At 39.2% G+C, this 19043-nt stretch overlaps 1 protein-coding gene across 1 annotated transcript in view; it reads right to left on the bottom strand.

Annotated features, from left to right (window-relative positions):
• The window catches only part of DKK3 (dickkopf WNT signaling pathway inhibitor 3), a 400000-nt gene that overhangs the window by 87340 nt on the left and 293617 nt on the right, over window positions 1–19043 (bottom strand). Inside the window, exon 5 of the mRNA XM_069623641.1 lies at window positions 18406–18498. Within this exon, the coding sequence (XP_069479742.1) occupies window positions 18406–18498 (93 nt within the window). The remainder of the gene's footprint in view (window positions 1–18405; window positions 18499–19043) is intronic.

Genomic DNA, 19043 nt, shown 5'->3' with positions numbered 1-19043 from the left:
ATCTCCATCCTTTGCCACCTTGCACTATTCACCCAATCAATGGTTGCATATATAACAACTGCCTACAAACACACCACACTGAGCAATACCACTACTCACTCCCCTAGCACTCATACAGTGTGATAGCACTAGTAGCTTGTCGCATCATCGCCTTCGAATGATCGACTTTAGGCACTCTCTTGCAATTAAAACACAAGCTCAAGATCTTTCAGCCACTACCCACTTAAAGTCAAATCGGTCCCTGGACTCAGGTACTTCCGGCTTGCAAGCATCAACACTACAGCATTTGTGGATGCTTCTCCATCTATCCCATTTCACCTACCGCTCATCCTTTTCTTGCAGTTCCACGTGTTGCAAGGTCACCAAATTACCAATGTACAGTTACTAAAGGTAACATTCATACTCAAGCACATCACTTATTTTATCAACAGGGTTACTAAGATCAGAAAATCAGTTATTGACAACCATACTGCTTGTAAGGAACACACAGAGTTGGTAAACCCAAGGAGTCCCCTCCTCTTCCAGCCTCTCACAACTACAGTGTCTTCACCCCACCTCCATGATTTACAATTACACCTGCAATGATGTACAAATGGTATTTTATTTTTATTTGCATTTTTTTAGTAGAACATAAGACAGAATACAGGCATTTCCTCTGTAGGATGGCCTTAACATGTGTGATAATATGCTGGATGGGAATAGGTGGGTGGGGTGGAGGAGCATTGTGATCGAACATGAAATAGGAACATTGACTAGTCTACTGACATAAATTATGTATATAAATATAACACATTCAGGTGGGTGCTCGCCAGCGCTGTTCATCCAAGCGTGAACAATTGTTGAAAACAGACAAGTTCCACAGCACTCAAGAGAACGCATAGCAAGTAAGGAGGAATTAACAAAAATGCAAACTAAAAATGCATACAATTCTTCATCAGAATTATGGCCGTGGGGTTTCAGAGTTTCAAATTCTGCTATCAATCTCAATTCCAATTGGTGCAATTTCACAGTTCCATTTCTTTTGCTGGTGTGCTCTGGAACATGTGCAATGCCACAGAATGTCATCTGTGAAGGATCACTGTTGTGTCGTTCAGAAAATTGCAGTGGTAGATGTGTACCAAAAAAAGCGATGGAAATGTGACCCCATTGGGGGGCAGAGTCGGCAGGAAGAGATCAACATGCTACACATTTTTCAAGTCTTGCAGCCATGCTGGTTGACAGGCAATTGTGTTGAAACAGATTTCACTTTAGCTGTAACAACTTTTGTGTGGTAGAGTGGAGAAGAGTGCTTTAACTTCACAAAGCAGTTGCTGAATGTTGAAAATGGTTGCAAAAAGTAGTGGATCCATTAATAGTAAAAAAATAAAAGTAGTGGAATGCCGATCCTGACTGTCCCCATTCACTTTGACCACTGGAAAATTGTATAGTTAATGGATCATTTGTATCCTTGTTTTTGATTGCTGTGTAATGGCGCAATATACAAATGTTTAATCAACATATAGTAGATCCTATAAAAGTAAGACCACAAGGTCAAGACATGACATATATCATATATGTCGTTAAACAAGTAATTTCATTTTTTTAACCAAACCTAAATATAGCTAAACTATATATAGCTAAACTGGTTTGCCTGAACAGCTAAATCACACATTTTGGAATTGTTGCATTTATAAAAAAAAAACATTGGATCGTTTACGGTTCAACAGCTAATTCCTATCCTGGTTGTCATGTTGTAACAGGCTAGGAGATATTAGTTATTTCAAAGCAGGTGCTTTAAAGAAAGTTACCAGAGGATAATCTTTTCAAACTTCACAGAGATCTCTGTCAGTCCAGAGAATATCCCAATGTCTGGCTAATAGCTTCCGAATATCATCAGTTTGACAATTAAATGTGGTTATGAACCTTACAGATTTTTGTAAGTCATTGCTTTTTGGTTTTCTCTTTAGTAAATCACCAATAATTTTGGAATTGTCTTTGACAAAGGAATTGTCAACAGTGTGTAACGAATAACCTCTACCTAAGAAGCGTGTTCCAATAGTTTTCACTTCTTCAACAAAGTGTCTTTGGGAGCAATTTCTTTTAGTATGCAGAAATTCACCCAAAGGAATACTGTTACTCAAAAGTTTTGAGGTGTCGGCTTTTAGCATGTAAAATAGAAGTAGTGGGTTTTGTGAGGGGTCAGAAATGAGAAGCGGACAGAAAGTTGTAATATTTTCATTATCAGACATCTTTATTAAAATAAAAGGATTGGCTAAAGGCCTTTCTATCCCTATCCTGAAGAGAGTGTCCCTACCTAGGAAACTAAAACTAAAGATCAGTCTGTATCCAGTCATCAAAAACATATCAATTGCCCTTGTGTCCAAAACATACTAATCTGACCCTCACAATAGAAATTAACAACTAAGGGTGCAAGGAAATGTCTCTCAGTTATGTTTGGCAAAAGGTGTTCACAATTAAAGCAAGTAGATACATTCAACAGAAACAGTCTTTTCAAAGGAGAAACCATTGCATCCATATGGTGATTCCCTTTGCTTGGATATTTAGGATGGCAAAAGCAGTCTCTTTCAGACAACAATATCTTAAGGATGGCAAAAGTGTATTTTCCAAACAATAGTTCCTCAAGTATGGCACAGGTGTCTCTTTCATACAACAGTTTCTTAAGGATGGCAAAAGTGTTTCTTTCAAACAGATTCTTAAGGATGGCAAAAGTGTCTCTTTCAAACAATCATTCCTTTGGTTCTTTATACCACGCTAAGAAAGTTCCTGTGCAAACAATATGTCCCATATCATTTAGATCTTCCTAGATTTTCTTAGCAGTGAGTTCACAAAAACATTTCTGATTCAATGAGATGCTCCATATAAGGTTCTCTTTAACCTCTTTGGTATCTTGACAGATCACCTGAGTCGCTTGTCTATCAGGAATCCTCCTGTGAGCTCTGAAGGTCTTTGGGTATAACCCTATGCCAGGTATTTTGGTCTCACCATGAAAAGGTATTTGTTTAACTTCACACCCTTACATGCCTGCTTTCCTAGAGTCTCTGGTATACATTTCTACCATGTGTTTTGCAAGGTAAATACGTTTCTTTCTGTGACTTTAGTGGACCTCCTGGTAAACGCCCCTGCCAGGAATCTTCTAGAAGGTTCTTCATATTCCATGTTAAACTCCCCTGCTAGGTATCTTACTACAATTTTAAAGTTCTTGTTTAACTTCAAAAGTGCCTGATGTTTTGATTGCAAGGGCTTCCTTGCATCAACTCCTTTGTTCCCCTGGTATAATCCTCTGCCAGGTATCTTGCCACAGTGTCTTATACTTCCATATATTTTGGGTGGATTGCCTGGAATACTCCCCTGCCAGGAATCCCTTTCTTTCTGTGGCTTGCAGATTCCCTAGTATACTCTCCTGCCAGTTATCCCGCCCCCACTCCCCAAATGTTCACTGCCTGATGTGCTCATTTCACTGTCCTCTAATACAGTACAGTTGTATTACTTCACCGTGCTTCCACTTCATTGACTTGAGGTACTACTTGTTCCAACTTTCCCAAAATTGATATATCATACATGGGGATTTGTTCAAGTTCTGCTGTTTAATATTTTCATTAGTGTTTGTTTGCTTGGGGTAACACTTGTTCCAACTTTCCCCACATTGAAATCTCATACATGGGACTTGTTCAGGTTCTGTCTTTGTACTTGGTCATTATCCAAATATTCTTATTTGCCTAAGTGCCTGTCAGTATGCCCCGGGGTCCCCAATAGCTCTTGGTAGACGTGCTGGTGTCTTTCAGCGTTCCTGCCCCATGGCACGTTGCTGAGATGAAGCTTCCTCTCTTTGAAGGCCTCACTCATGCCTTGAAACACTTGTATATTGGCGCAATATAAATAAAATATCATATCATATCACTTGCCCTTCAGACATTCCTTCAGTGTTCCCAGCAGCTCTGTGCTTTCCCGCAGGCTTCTCTCTGCGACTGTGACCAAAGGCTGCTGCTTCTCGGCACAACCGTATCTTCGGTAGCTGTGCTGCTGCTCCTGGTGCTCCAATGTGCCTCCCACAGTGCCTGCAGCATCTCTACTGGCCTTGAGTCATGCCGTTAAGCTCACAATGGAGAGCTGATGTCTTGGAAGGGATTCGTTCTCGATCTCTCGCTCTGCCTTCCTCTCTGGCTCTGCTTTTCTCTAGAGTGTGGATACCATCTTTAAATATCCCATGCACTCGAGATCCACAAAACAACTAGTCTGCATATTCAACTTGGTGTTTCTTTCAATCTGCACCAACTCCTTTTTCCTCTTCCTCGTCTCAGTATTTGAGGCTTTATGGGAGTTGGAGTCCATAGAATTTCTAGGATTCCAACAATGATATTTTTTAGGGCTTTCATTTAGAAAAACATTAGAGACAGGAGATATTACGTGTGTGTTATGTGTGTATGAGGTATGAATGGACTTCTGTCTAGACTCTAGAGTGATTTAGAGGAAGGGGTTTCTATATTTTACAAGGGGAGGAATTTGTATGGTGACAACAAGCCATCAAGAATTTAGGAATTATGAGGTCTTCTTCTCTAGGAAGGGAAGAATACTGCATCCCTCCTGCTGGGGTCATCACCTTCCCCTGATAGCTGTCTCCTCCCACGTGATCCTCCCTCATTGTACCACCCCTAGTGTCAGGATAAGGTAGCGGCTGATGTCCCCTGGCCACATCGGAGGTGATGCTTGGCGAGAAATCAGTGATGACTCCTCAGGATTCATCACAGTTTCCTATATTATGAGATGATCAATTGATTCTCTCTAATTTGAAAAATCACATAAAAAGATATCAGCTCTTTAAGTCTGAATTGGTGGTACATGTCAATTGCAAATTCAATTAATTATTATTTAAAATCTTAAGGTACTCTATCGAAAGATGCATTGGACCATTCCAGATCAGATATAAATCATCAATAAAGCAATACCAAACTACAATATGTTCCAAGTAATTATGTTTAACCAACCATCCTGTTGTTTCCTCTCACCATCCCATATACAAGTTAATTTATGTAGGAACCTGTCGCGGCACACTATTGCTTGGAGCACCATGCTTGTTGCACGCTAGTCACAGGAAGATTGACACTCCCAGTGTCCTCATCCCCTTGACTACCACCATAGCTGCTTTCACCTGCTTTTAGCACTGCATGCACATTTCGTCTATTCTGTTTTTGTGCGTGTTTTACAGAATCGTGCTGAGATGGGTATTGTTTTCACTTAGAAACCGATTGGCCCCGAAGAAGGATCTGTATGAGCTGAAATGCATTGGCCCTTTTCCCCGTTTCTATTTTGCATTTTAATGATTTTTTATTAAAACACATTGAATTTTGTCAAATATGGTCATGAATGTTTTTTCTACACGTTAAATTTACTTATTTAAAACTTTGATTATTCTGCTTAACATACTATACGTGAGCACACCACATTATAGCTACCCTGCTATAATTCACTGGTGCCAGTTCTTTTGACCGTGCAAGCCACTGGGTATTTGGTAGTGCTCCTCTTACAATTGCGTCATCTTTGACGCAATTGTATTGCGTCAAACCATTGGCACTATTGATTAGAGTATGCTTTGAATCATCAGGTGGTGCCCACTCCATTCCTCATATGTGAGAACCATCAAAGAACCCTTAGCGTTTCTTGTTTCTACCTGTAATGGTTTCCTTCAACCATAAAAATGCTGTGTTCAAGTCAAAACTGTAACATGGTAATCAATATGTAATTTCGCTGTTTGATGATTATGGAATGAGAATTGAAATAATATTACCAGGCTTCAATACCATTAGCATGAATAATACTGGTATATAAAGATACCACATCTAGAGAAAACAAGATGTAACTATCTTCCCATATTAAACTTTGCAATTTCTCTAATAGATGCATCTTGATTGTAGGAATTCAAACTTAGTACAAAAGGTTGAAAAAAAGAGTGAATTATTGTATGAGATGATAGGTCTCCCAGGAGGATTGAGAATACTTTTGTGCACCTTAGGAAACAAATACAGAATTGAGTTAAGAGGGTGTTGACACTTTACAAATAAAACATCTTCCCAATCGAATACAATTTTGGTTATACATAGTTCCAACATTTCATCATAAATCTCCTTAGCTTGTATTAAAACTTCTGCATCCACAGTTTTAAACAAGCAGAGTCTTGTAATTGGTTATTCGCTTCTTCCAATGGCATGTCGTTGTTGTCTATAGAGATTCTGCTTTTTGTGTTTACTCATACTGGATAATTTGTCAGATCTTTAATAACAAGTTCATTGAAAACATACATTTTGTTCTTTGATAAATTAGGACAGAATTTAGATTTGATCCTCAAATTACTTCCCGTAATCAAATCAGTAGATATGCCAAATCGAATGATTATATTCTGTCCATCTAAGTCAATGCCACTTTCTCAATTCATGTTTTATAAAACATCAAGACATATTAGAGTAGAAATATATTTAACAGGTAAAGGTTTGATAGTTTCATACTCAGCGTGTTAATCAAATAGTGCTGAAGTTGTCTAGTTAGGAAACATTTCTTCAATTGTAACTTTCTAATGAATTTAAACAAACCAATATGAGTAGTAGTAAAATCATAACTGTGAGTGGTTGAAAAAGATAACCCCAACTCAAGAACAGATTTTTCAATAGGAGAGATAACTCTTTCCAAGATGCAATATTTTCAGTTTGTATTCTTCATTGGACGAACCTTCCCTCTTGCTCTCTGACCCTTGCCATAGCGTGTAATCTGATTTTGGGAAGTTACCTCTAGTGCACCATCTACCCCGTCTTGTATTTTTTTCCTCCCTTTTTACTCTGCCGGGTCTCGGTCCTCTTGTCTTGCATTCCTAATTTGCTTTCCATATGTAACAATTTGAGTTCCTCCCAAAAATTAAGTCTTACTTCCGGGTCAGAAGATTCAGTCTCAGAACGTGATGTAACGATGCTTATATTTGTTGAATTGTTATTTCCAGATACCTGTTTCTTCAATTGGTCTTTGATAGGTTGATCAAAATGTCGTCCAAAATTACAGATTCAACCCTGCTCGTAATCCAATTAAAATGTTTGGTGTTCCAGTAATCTAATCTTGCCTTCAGATTTTTCCAAATTCTCTTCCATTCATGGAACATGTTTCTTGCATTCATCAGATTCTGCTGACATGAAAAGTTGTTCATCCAGTTCTTCAATATCCTTAATCAGTTTGGCGCGGTCAGTGTTGGCAAATTTGCTAAGAGTTTGCATCATATTAAACAAGGATGTGTTGGTGTGTTCAGTCCATTCTTTAATCAGAAGCCAGTTGATATCTTTGTGTGTGGGAATAGTTACTATCCATAGACCTCTGGGAGTATGTTTTTATTCCAAATACATTTGTGCGGTCATAGATTCCCATCATTAGCAAATTTCATGTTTTTTAAGCCTCTCTAGGTTGTCAATTTTTTGTTGGACTGTCATACCTGCAGATAAACCATGTGTCTGCTGCTTGTCAGCTCCTGTGCTGACATTTTTCAATAAAAAGTGTGCAGCTGCTCTCCTTTTGCATTCTAACATCTCTGGCATTGTGTAGCCACAGATGGGTAACATAATGGCTTTAAAAATAACCAATGATGTAACTAATGCACTTAAAATGAGATGGTAAACAATCAAAAACCACACTCACCAACCTGGACCACTCAAGCACTCATTCCTTGTTTAGTGTTAACGGTTGAAAGAACCCCCGCCTCCCTCCCCCAATTGACTGAAAATCTAAAACCGTGTGAAGTTAGGCAGTTACTACAACCACAGTATGCAATGGTAATTGATATTGGTTCCCTCTCTTTAAAACCAAAAGAAAGCCACTCCACATCTTGTCAGCAGGAAGGCGGCAAACCAATAAATTAACAGAACCAACTTAGCTTCGTAGTTGCAAAACCTCCATCACAGTGGGTGCCTCATGGCATGGATGAAGCTCATCCACAGAAACCATAGAATAACAAGACCTGTACAGTGTTGCCCATATAAGCAAATACTAACTACATTAGAGGAAAAGCCTGGGGCACTCGTTATAAAGTGCAAAGTGTTATTTATTCAATGAAGATATCCATAAACGTAAATGTCCAACAGCAGTAAGAAATATTACCCCTGAAACAACATGATGCCTCGCGTTCTGTCCCGTGCTGGGACTGGAAGCTTGCAGGATGGCAGAGTAATACCCGAATAAGAGCTGTTGGAAGTGTCCCAATTTGTGTCTAAGCCTGCATTAAAGTCTCCTACCAAACAAGATACCCCATAGCGAAGGAAAGAGGATTTTTCGTTGTTGTGCACCAGTAATAATTTTGTCCCTCAGTCAGATCACAGAGATAGCCAGGAAGCTATAGATAGCCAGGCTCTATTTAGTAACGCTGTCACAAAGCTATATATGTCCTGCTTGTCCTTCTTTGCTCTGTTGTAACTGAAATTGAAATTAGTATCCCTACCTTCCTTTTTTTCTGTTTAGATGAGGATAAATATTGGAGTCTAAAGTATTTACAGTGGAGCCTGGTAGTTAAATGAGTCTCCCGGAGGATGCCACGTCCACCTGTACACCCATCACTTTTTGAAACACTTGAATTCCTTTCTTGGTGGAGTTCAGTCCTCTTACATTATAGGTAATTGAGTCATTGGTTACATGAAAGGTTAGTACTTTGCTGAATATTGTGTAGGTGAGGTGTCTTTGTGTCAATGTGTCGGCAACAGACGGTGGCAAGTCAATATATAAAGTAAGTAAAGAAACTACTCCCAACTGCCTGGTAGTAGTTCTCGCAACTCTCTAGTATAAATAACAATAACGTAACCAACATAATAACCAGGATGGGATGTGGCAGTACTATTCGAATCACACCTTCAAGGACAACATTAACAATGTGATTGGATCAATGTCTACCTGTCACTGCCCTGTGTAGGCTGCCCCTTCCCAAAGCCTAAAGATATCCAATAGAACAGTAAGTCTTTTACATGTTTCCCTCATTGTTGAGCTATATTCTACTCATTATCACTCATTGGGTGTAGAGTTATGTGGTTGGTGGGTTCTGAATCCTCTCAGTGTTCTGCCTGCGGCAACATCACGGTATCCTCTCCCATCTTCTCTGCCTTGCTTCATCCAAGTCTGAGTTTAACAGATGGCCATTGATCTGTTAAAGAGTCCAGTTCCTAGCCATAACTCCTTTCAGTCATCCGTCCCTCGAAATAAAAATATACCATGCAAAAAAGAAACGCACAGGCAGCTGGCAGAGAACATCCTGTTTTTTTTAATGTCTTGCCTTACAGCCCAGAAAACATATATCTCTCTCTCTGCATTTCTGCATCCTTCATGATTTTATAGGGTGGCAAAAATTACACAATAACCTTATGCTAATATGAACCTTGTTTTTTGATAGGCCAATTTAAAGGTCAAATACATCACTTGGTTTCCATTGGACATAAACACTTCCTGAACCACATGATCATTTTCTTTCACAAATTACCTAATTTATGCTAATCATCATGACTAGGTGTTTTCCACATAATCTAAATCACAAGATATATTTCACAACCTTACAACTGGGAAAACAAGTTTTGGGAATGATGCATTGCTTGAGACTTCTTAGCACACTGTGTCCAAGGTCATCTCATCTTGCTTATCTGCTTAAGCCCACTGCCAGATTTTATTTATAAAAAACCTCTGAACACCAGTTAGAAACTGTAAAATTCTACCATTTAAACTTTTGAATCACTACATACTGGCTTCTGCCCAGTGCACTCCTTTTTTGCACACGACATTCCATTTTCGGTTTGCTCAACACTTATAAATTTTCATGGGGCTTTGAGGCCTGTAGCCATCTGTAATGGAATGGCTGCCTTTTGCTGACCAATGTTCTATAGCAGAAATCTATATTGTGTGTTCATTATGTTGTGTGCAATGTAAGTATTCCTTTGTTTATGTTGTCCTAAATAAATGTGTGTACTGTTAACTATTTTCTAATGTACCTGCCTATGATAAGGGCAACCTTGCTGCCTCAATGAACTATGCCTCTAACCTCTACAATGCTAAAAACTGGACAAGAGGGCGGGACACATGCCCTTAAATGACATTTTCATCTATTACCAGAGAGGGGGAGGGTCTACTCCTCTTCAGGTCTTTGCCATCTCCTCCCATGTGGTACAACATGACTGTTTTCCTTTCCTTCCCACGTAAACAGGAAGCCGCACAGAAAAGTCCATTTATACCTGATGTTCGCTTTCTGTAGCTTGTTTGAATGGCAAAATGACTGCCTCTATTGTAGGGCGAGACCTGCAATTTCTTGGTAGATAAAAAATGACTGACCCATATGGGAAATGGTCCCCAGGGTCCTAGATTCTTATAGTATGCTCTTTAGTAGCATAGGTATAACATGTCATAACAGCTCAGGGCTGAGCTTTCGCTGCTCTATGGATGGTCCCCGTCTATTAATCCTGTCCAGCGTGATGCTATTTTTGCTATGTCATTGAAGCTCTCTCTGAACATTTAGAGGACCTAGCCTCTGAGGTCAGTTACCCCGGATCCCCCTGCCATGCCTCCTATGCTTAGGTTCGCCCTCCTATGAAAGTTTTTCAAATGTCAACTGTGGTGACGAGGAGTTTCATGTTTGGCTTGGCATCTGCTAAATCGCCCTGGAGATGTATGACATCTTCCTGTGGTGATTGCACAGAGGTTTATGCATCTCCCATCCTCAAGTTGATCTGTTTCATATCTCGAGAAAGATCTGTCAATGACTTACGGATGGTCTCTGTGGCATTCTAAATTTCCATTTTGACCTACTGCATTATCTCTTCTTTCAATGAGCTCAGACAGTCTTCTAGGTCTTGTTTCATAAGCGCACATATTTCAGTGCTTTTATCAATAGCAAAGTCTGGGTAAGTTGTTGCTGACATCCCCATTTTTTTATTTTTCATTTCTCTTTATTGGAGAAAGCTCAGGGACCAAAATGAATTTAAGGACTATGTTCTTCTTGCAGATATCCATGAGGACATCCCCTATTGTAATTCAGTCTCCTTGTACACCTCCTGGTAGCTGCTTGCCAGATAGGATTCCCAGTGAGAGGGGGATGGGTGATGCAGGGGCATTTTGCTACCGCTATGAATTTACAATATGGAGGCTGTGGCCTCTTGCTGATTGGAGTTCCCTCAGGGAGCCACAGTATTTAAAAATGGATGAAATACTTTTGCATACACAATCTTCCTCCCTATACCTATATTTATACTTGGTGCACTCCCCCACAGAGGTTCAATAGTGCAGGGTACATCCCAGTCGCCTGTCCGAACAGCCCCTGGTGCAAATAAATCACAAGATATATTTCACAACCTTAGAACTGGGAAAACAAGTTTTGGGAAGGATGCATTGCTTTAGACTTCTTAGCACACTGTGTCCAAGGCCATCTCATCTTGCTTATCTGCTTAAGCCCACTGCCAGATTTTATTTATAAAAAACCTCTGAACACCACATTTAGAAACTGTAAAATTCTACCATTTAAACTTTTGAATCACTGCATACATTTTATGTGTTGTGGGTCATATCTCCTGATACCTACTTCTATAGTCACACTCAGGAACACACAGTTAGTTTCTTTATTGGGGTAGATTGGGATGGGCACGTGTCTTTTTTTGTGTTGTGGGTCATATCTCCTGATACCTACTTTGATGGGCAACAGGGGAAGTCCCATCCCACAATCGGCAAGGCGGAAGGATAATTATGGGTAGGGTGTTGCATTCTCCCTCAGGCTGCAGATCAGGCCCAGTAAAGTGCATCAAATACATCTGCTCATGGAGGCAGGCTGCCCAGTGGTCCTCAGTGCGCCACGTCCAGAGTCAAGGAACCATGCATTAACCCTCAACTCACTGGGTGTTCGAATTGCTGCATACTTGCCCCAACATTATCTCCTAAGAACGGGAGAAGGATTGGACATCCCACTTTGCTGCATAAAGCCGGGGTATCTCCTCGAAGTAATTGGCGGGACGTCGCATTTGCTAGGGTAGCATTGGGGAACCTTGCTAGGAATCTCGTGCAGTTCATTAGACTCTGTTGGTGCTGCTCCTGAAGCTAATGCCACCTGGGGTGCCGCTGCAGCAAAACCACTTTTGGTGCTTCTTTGAATCTGGGGAGGGATGGAGCTTTCCTCCCATGGGCAGCCAGAATAAACTGGATGGTTACCATTTTGGCACCATCGGCTATGTCCCCTCTGTGGGGTTACTATTTATGGGTATGACTGTGCTATGTTGTAGCCGGCTAGAATGATGCCAGTTGAAGAGGGAGGTGAGGTAAGAGGAGGTGACAGGTGCAGACTGTTTGATAATTATGGAGGTGACCGAATCAACACAATGGTTTGGATGAGTGAGATATGGGTATAAAAATTGGGATAGAGAAGAATGGGTGGTCATGACGCAAAGGAGGCTTGTGTGAGAGAGGGAGAAGTGCAAACGGTGTCACATATTCTTTGGGATTTTTGTAGAAGTATACGACAAAGGTGTCAGCAGAGTGACATGAGGAGCACAGGTAGTTTTTAGGAGACAAAAGCTTGGATTTTCCAGATATCCTTCAATGGTGCAAGCAGAGGGAGGAAAATAGATGTGTTGTCAATTTGTAAGAGGCGAGTTTGCTAAAGTGGACAGCAGGGGAAGAGCCCCAAAGTGAGGTCTTAACTTGGTCAGGCTAAGGGTTAATTTAGTCAGACTTTACTTTTCTCTTGGTGATAGGAGAGGAATGGGGGTGAGATGGGGCAGGGATGGAGACGTTGAAGTGGATGAGTGAATGGTTAGCAGAGGAGGGGACAATAGAGGGAGTAGAATGCGCAATCGTATGCACTGTTAGTAGTGCACACCTTGAATTCGATTTTTGTAACCGTCATTCTATGTTGTACCCTCACAGTACCCTCATGATGGTCCAAGTACCTTCCACTCCATAGGTTTTTGTATCAGACAGTAGCTTTTTGCTGTGGCTTTTATAACACACCTATAGTGGGATTTCTAATGCTGACAATCAGACCTATTGTACAGTGTTTTTGTTTGAATCACTTCATGGTCTCTAATGAATACAAAATAAACAACCCCAAACCATCAAAGATGGTCCCTGCCTCGTTCACTAATAAATGGTATGACAATGATTGTAGGGGCAGAAATTCGAACCTGAGGCACTATCTCAGTTAAATTATAAATGATAAAATTCACCTATACTTTACCTTTTATAGAGCAATGAAAATATCACACAGCTCTATCCTAGATGTCTTTGTTGGCAAAGAATCAACAATCGTTCCTTAATATGGATGGGAGGAAATTCTGGAAGACAGTGAAACTAATGCACACTTAAAGGCGGCACTCTACTCTTTAAATAATTTGGGAAATCCACAAAAATAATCATATTAAGGAAATAATAGATCACAATAATGCGAGGAACAGCAACCATCAACTTAATAGCTGTAAAAACTACAATAAAATACTACCAAGCTTCCAGCCACATGCAAGTTAGCACAAGTAGGGTGCCAACACATCTAAAGCCCCACCATCACAATGGGGTCTACTGATATGTTGAAATCTGCCACTCATTTTTGGGCTAGTCAATTGAACAACCTTTTTTAACAAGTACCTCCTTGAGTAGAAAAGGTCCTGGACATCTGGCGGGGTTGAATAACAATGCCAGCATCCCACAGAATAATTATTCACATACTGACAGTACAGGGAAGCTATTTACTTCCCCCTCTTGCAACATTGGGCCATGTAGACAGCCCTTCTTTCTGACTGTTTATAAAGTATTGTTTCAGGGGGTTTGAAAAGCATGTTTGTTAAATCCTTGTCGCAAATGATCGGCGACTACCTGGAGTGTGGGGTACAAAAACCCTATGCCTGCTTTTTTCTGCTTTAAATGCAGTTTGTCAGGACTCTAGAGTATTATTTGATTGACTATAATGCTCCCCATTAAAATATGCAAACTCAGAATTTCTTTACATTGACATATTAATTCATTCTTTTTAAAGGCACATTTGCATGATTGTTGCCATGTGAGAAAAGAACAGGGTAACTGTTCCACTTGAATTGTAGTATTGTATAAGGCAATGACACATAGAAAGATATTACAAGAATCACACATGAGCACTAGTATATATATGAATGTGGCACGCCCACTGTCGGAGTGTCATTATGAGTACAAATGATGTAATACCACATTTCTGTTAAATGGGTCAAAGTATATCTCATGTAGCTTTTACATTCTGTGAACCTAAGTTGTGAATTTTGGTTTATCTGAAACTGTATGTGTGTGGAGGTGTCAGCTCTCTTGAATGCAGGAACTTCCAAATACTAATGCAGTCACGTTGATCAAGGAATTAAAAAGGCACAGCTGTGTTTACTTGAGGAGAAAGGCACTGATTCCAAATTACAAAACAATACATTGAATGCAAGCTTTAAATGGGGATTCAGCTCAAATCCAATCACTTGTATTTTAAGATTCCCGGAAGGTCAACAAGTTCAGTGTCTGGTGGATTAGTAAGTGTATTCTTAGAGCAGATTCTGTGAATAAACTCTAACCTCAAAACTTGGCAGAACAATAAGGCCTCATTAAGAATGTAAATGTTTAATTAAATAGCCAATTAAAATGATCGCTTTTTCCACTGAATATCTTCACAGAGGTGGTTCTGTTGATGGAAAGAGCAAGGCAAGCATGTAATTCAAGATAAATGTGTAAAGGAAAACAAATGCATTTATGACCATTAGAAATATATGTTTAGATGTAACTTTGGAATCCTTGATCCTATTAAAAACTGGATACAGCTTGAGATTCAGTGTGAAAAAACAGACCATATGCATATAAAAAGGATATATTAACCTATATGAATTATATATAACTTCCGTAATTTTTATAAGTTGGTGATAAGAACATAAATGACGTCTCCAGATTCAGCATATTCTTATGAATATGTAGGTACAATTCTTATTAGTATTATTAGTATTGAAAGTTCCTACAAGGAATTGTAAGAAGAATGAATATTCCAGTCCAATTCTGATTCTCCATTCCTGAGGGGAGGGTTACCTCACAGCTAATAACTGCTCTTATGACAGAGAATTCAGTGGGCCAATGAAGGCAAGTAGGATGGACCTAGTGTGTGCAAGTGAGAGAACCTATCACAGGTTGTAGTCAATTTCAAAGTTACAAATGATGCTGCATGGGTAGAGTTTGCTGGGTATTTAAACTCAAACACATAGAAAGGAGAGAAAGTTTTGGGAAAACAGAAGAAAAGTAGTTTGCAGGTCCAGCTGTAGCTGATGGGAATTCTTCTTAAGAATGCCTTTTCAGAATGGAACTAAATGATTTTCCCAGGACAGAGCCAGGTTACCTGAGAAGGATTTTGGGAGCTGGTGGACAGACTGAATGGAAGCACTTATCTGGCGGTGCTTCCTTGCACCGGTTAATTTCCCTACCTGTTCTCCCCCTTTCAAAGACAAACCAAACGTCAGTACAATGATCTCAGGATATTTAGACAGATGCCACAACAATTAAATAATTCCAAGAGAGCAAATAAAAGTATTTTTGGGGCCCTGTTTACAAACTATGTTACGGAAAGGGGAATACAGTACAAGGCATATGACCTTCATAGTTAATAACTACAATTGTAACCATGGGTAGATACACAATAATAAGGCAGTCACAAATATCCCAAAATTGAATTGTGAAATGGCAAGCGTTTGTGATTGGTGTCTGCCATAGTCAATAAAATAATTGCAATCTATCCCACAATGAACATATTGAATTGGGGTGTTGTAAGGCTGAACTTGATTTCTGGAGAACAGTGAAAGAGTTGGGTATTGCTGTGCACACATTCCAAAAAGAAACATAATTTACAAAACCCAAGCATTTCAAGAAATAAAACATTGCAACCAATTCAGCTTCACAAAGGTAATTCCCAACATTCTTGTATTTTAGCGTAAACTAGGAACCAATAATTTGTTACAAGCAGTGTCCAAGTTTTTAGACTTGAATTAGCCATGAATCAGAGAAGCATATACTAAACCAAATATTTTTCTCTGATACCAATACTTGTCAATGGTTTCAGAGACAATTTAATGAATCTTTATTTGAAGAACTGGTTTACCTTTTTGAATCGCACAATCAATGTCAATGTGCACATCTACATTGCAGAGTATATTATCGTATTATCGAGAAGGCATTCTTGTTTTTCTATTTTGTGTGAATTGGAATGATAACTTTAGTGACAATAGTAGGCAGATTGTGTGTTACTTTCATAGACAAGCTTCCTGTATTTATTTGGGTCTTTGTCATTTCATGGACAGATTTTTTTTCGATTCGTTTTTTTAACAAATATTTTTCAATGAAAAAACAAATTGAATTGTATTTCTTTTATTTTTAGGGGGCTTCCCCCCAAAGCTCCCATCCCCTATTGTTTTTCCCTATTCCTGACCCCCCACCACTTACACGCACTTTCCCACCCACCTATATTTTCCAATGAGTTTTTTTGTTAAAAGGTTTTCATTAAAAAAACATCAAAAAAAGTCTGTTGAGGAAAGGACGTTGTACCATTTATTTGAAATATTGTGGGTGACCTCCTCACCCTTGCAAGTTAGGGGACCACCTTTAATTCCTGGATTTGTTATTATAAATACAGCAACATATTTATATATAAACAGCCTGTTTCTTTTCCAAAATTGTGGGGTCGGATTGTTTTATTGTGGGACAATTTAAATTAGGGTTATTCTGCCATTAAATAAATTCATAGAAAACTAATATCTGACATAGATAGATGATGTTACTGGACCCTCTGAACTAATTATGCCAACACGGCATGGATCCACAGTTATTAGGAATGTTGCATGAATGTAGCGAGAATAAATGGACCACAGTGTGTTGTGATGGGGTGTGCCTGGACCAGAAAATAGAAGCAGAGGATGCCCTGTGGCAGGGCTGCATGCTGGCGCTCTTCACCTTCAGTGCCTATTTAGATGATCTCCCCCAACTATATATCACTAGTGATAAAAATTAAACCTCTCTGGGGTTTTAGCCATGATTATTCAGACAATGAGGTTCTTTTCTCCCTAGTCACGAGCCACCCTTACAAAGCTGAGAATGAGCTTCAAATAGAAATTTGGTGAAAGAAAACATCTGTAACGGTTGTGCTTGGAGCATGTCTACAGACAGAGGTGGTTTGTTGAAAGTATGGGTGGTGAAGGTTTCACACTTCAAATATTCATGTTGTGTCCTCTCATTCAACAATAGTTGGGTGTACCCACATTCAGATCCAATGAAAACATGCCCTCACCACTTTCATGAATCCTGTGGCGGTGTAAAAAGCTTTATTGCAGTGCTTCCTCGCTACCCACAAAAAGGGTATGCATGTCTAAAACTGCCTTAAAAGCCCCAAATGGTGCCCAGGTGTGGGGGACAGTACATATAATCAGCTTGAAATACTGAAGACACGTACACTCTATATTTGTTTGACTCACAGACTCAAATTAGGCAACTGAGTCAGTTAGGCAATAAAACCATCTCTTAATGTTTATGGTATATCTGGGGTTCCAGAAATGCCTGTGTTAATGACCAATTCCACATTCTTAATGCAAGGCTAACTCCAGAGGTTGGAGATAGGCAACTTTGGGAGCACTGGAAGTGGTACTGTGTGTTAAATAATCAGGCTAGTCCACACATATATGGTATCACACTCATTCATATGGGTTCAGAACATCTTCATGCAATATAGCTCTTATCTGACAGATGTACAGTAACTGTGAAGCCAGGAAATAAACCTTATACACAGTTTGCATGTGGCAAAGGAAGGCAGTGTTGTTTATGCAAACGTCTAGTGCTGGCGAAGTATCGCACATATTATATGAGAGTTGTACACATACAAGTAAAGGAAATGGGATATAAATCAAAATGATGATTTCTGCTGCATATTGGACAACAAAACAGCAAATTCATTATATCATACACATAACTATAACATATACTCTTTACTTATCCTTTGTTTGAAGATGAAAGTATAACATTCTGTACTAAATGGCAGACATTGCCAACAGAGGGGAATGGAGCCTGGCAATGTTTAAGGAAGTATTGGTCTAAACCTCATTGTATGAAAAATCATAACTTCTTTTAACAGCATCCTCAAGAGATGACAAACCATGATGCTTGCACCACAGTCGGACGGTTTATTGCATGACTAAATCTTGATTTTCTGATTTATCAATTTCATTATTTTTAATTGTGACAATTTTGGCTAAATACATTTTTAAATTATATGTTTGTCATTTTTAATGTTACATAACCACTTTTCATTCGACATCCATGTTGATTCGCATATCTATAAATACATTTAAATTAAAACCATTGACAATAAAAAAGAAAACATATGTAATCGACAGTACTTACTCTTTCTTGGGATTTGCATTGTAAACATTTATATTCAAAGGCTGTAATCTGGCAGTATTTCCCGGTGCCACAATCCTCATCTATAAAACACTCCTAAAAAAACAATACATAGTTGTTCAGTTACTGTATGTCGTTTCAACCTAATCCAGAAGCAAGTCAATGTCTATATTAAAAGTCTACGCAAGCTGAAGTTGGTAGATTGGATTTGGATAGCAATTACAATCAAAGTGCAGTGTACATCAACACAGTGAGTCTGAAACGATTCAACGGTTGTGGAATGGATTTGGTACTTGGAAGTATTTTGGAAGTACTTTATCTGCTACAATAATCCTATGATATTTATTTAAATGTGTTGTATAGTACAATAAACCCCAGTGGGTGTGAACACGATTTACATGTGGGAAAAACAGAATGTGAATGTTATATTTTATGTTCTTATTTAGTTGCCAAGGGGGACAGAGCACATTACGTGTCAACGGCTGTGAGATGTTACGATCGATTGATACAGGCAGGAAGAAGCTCATGCATTGTGGGAAAGTGGAACTGAACAGGTCTCTTTTTAAGTAGTTTCCAAAACTATAGCAAACCTTCACGTAGACCAATGTTAACCAGATGAGCATTCGATATATGGGGAGTAG

The sequence above is a fragment of the Ambystoma mexicanum genome, chromosome 11, assembly GCF_040938575.1.
Source record: "Ambystoma mexicanum isolate Mex_15411 chromosome 11, UKY_AmexF1_1, whole genome shotgun sequence".
Taxonomy (NCBI): Eukaryota; Metazoa; Chordata; class Amphibia; order Caudata; family Ambystomatidae; genus Ambystoma; species Ambystoma mexicanum.
This window is presented reverse-complemented; position numbering and strand designations above follow the sequence as displayed.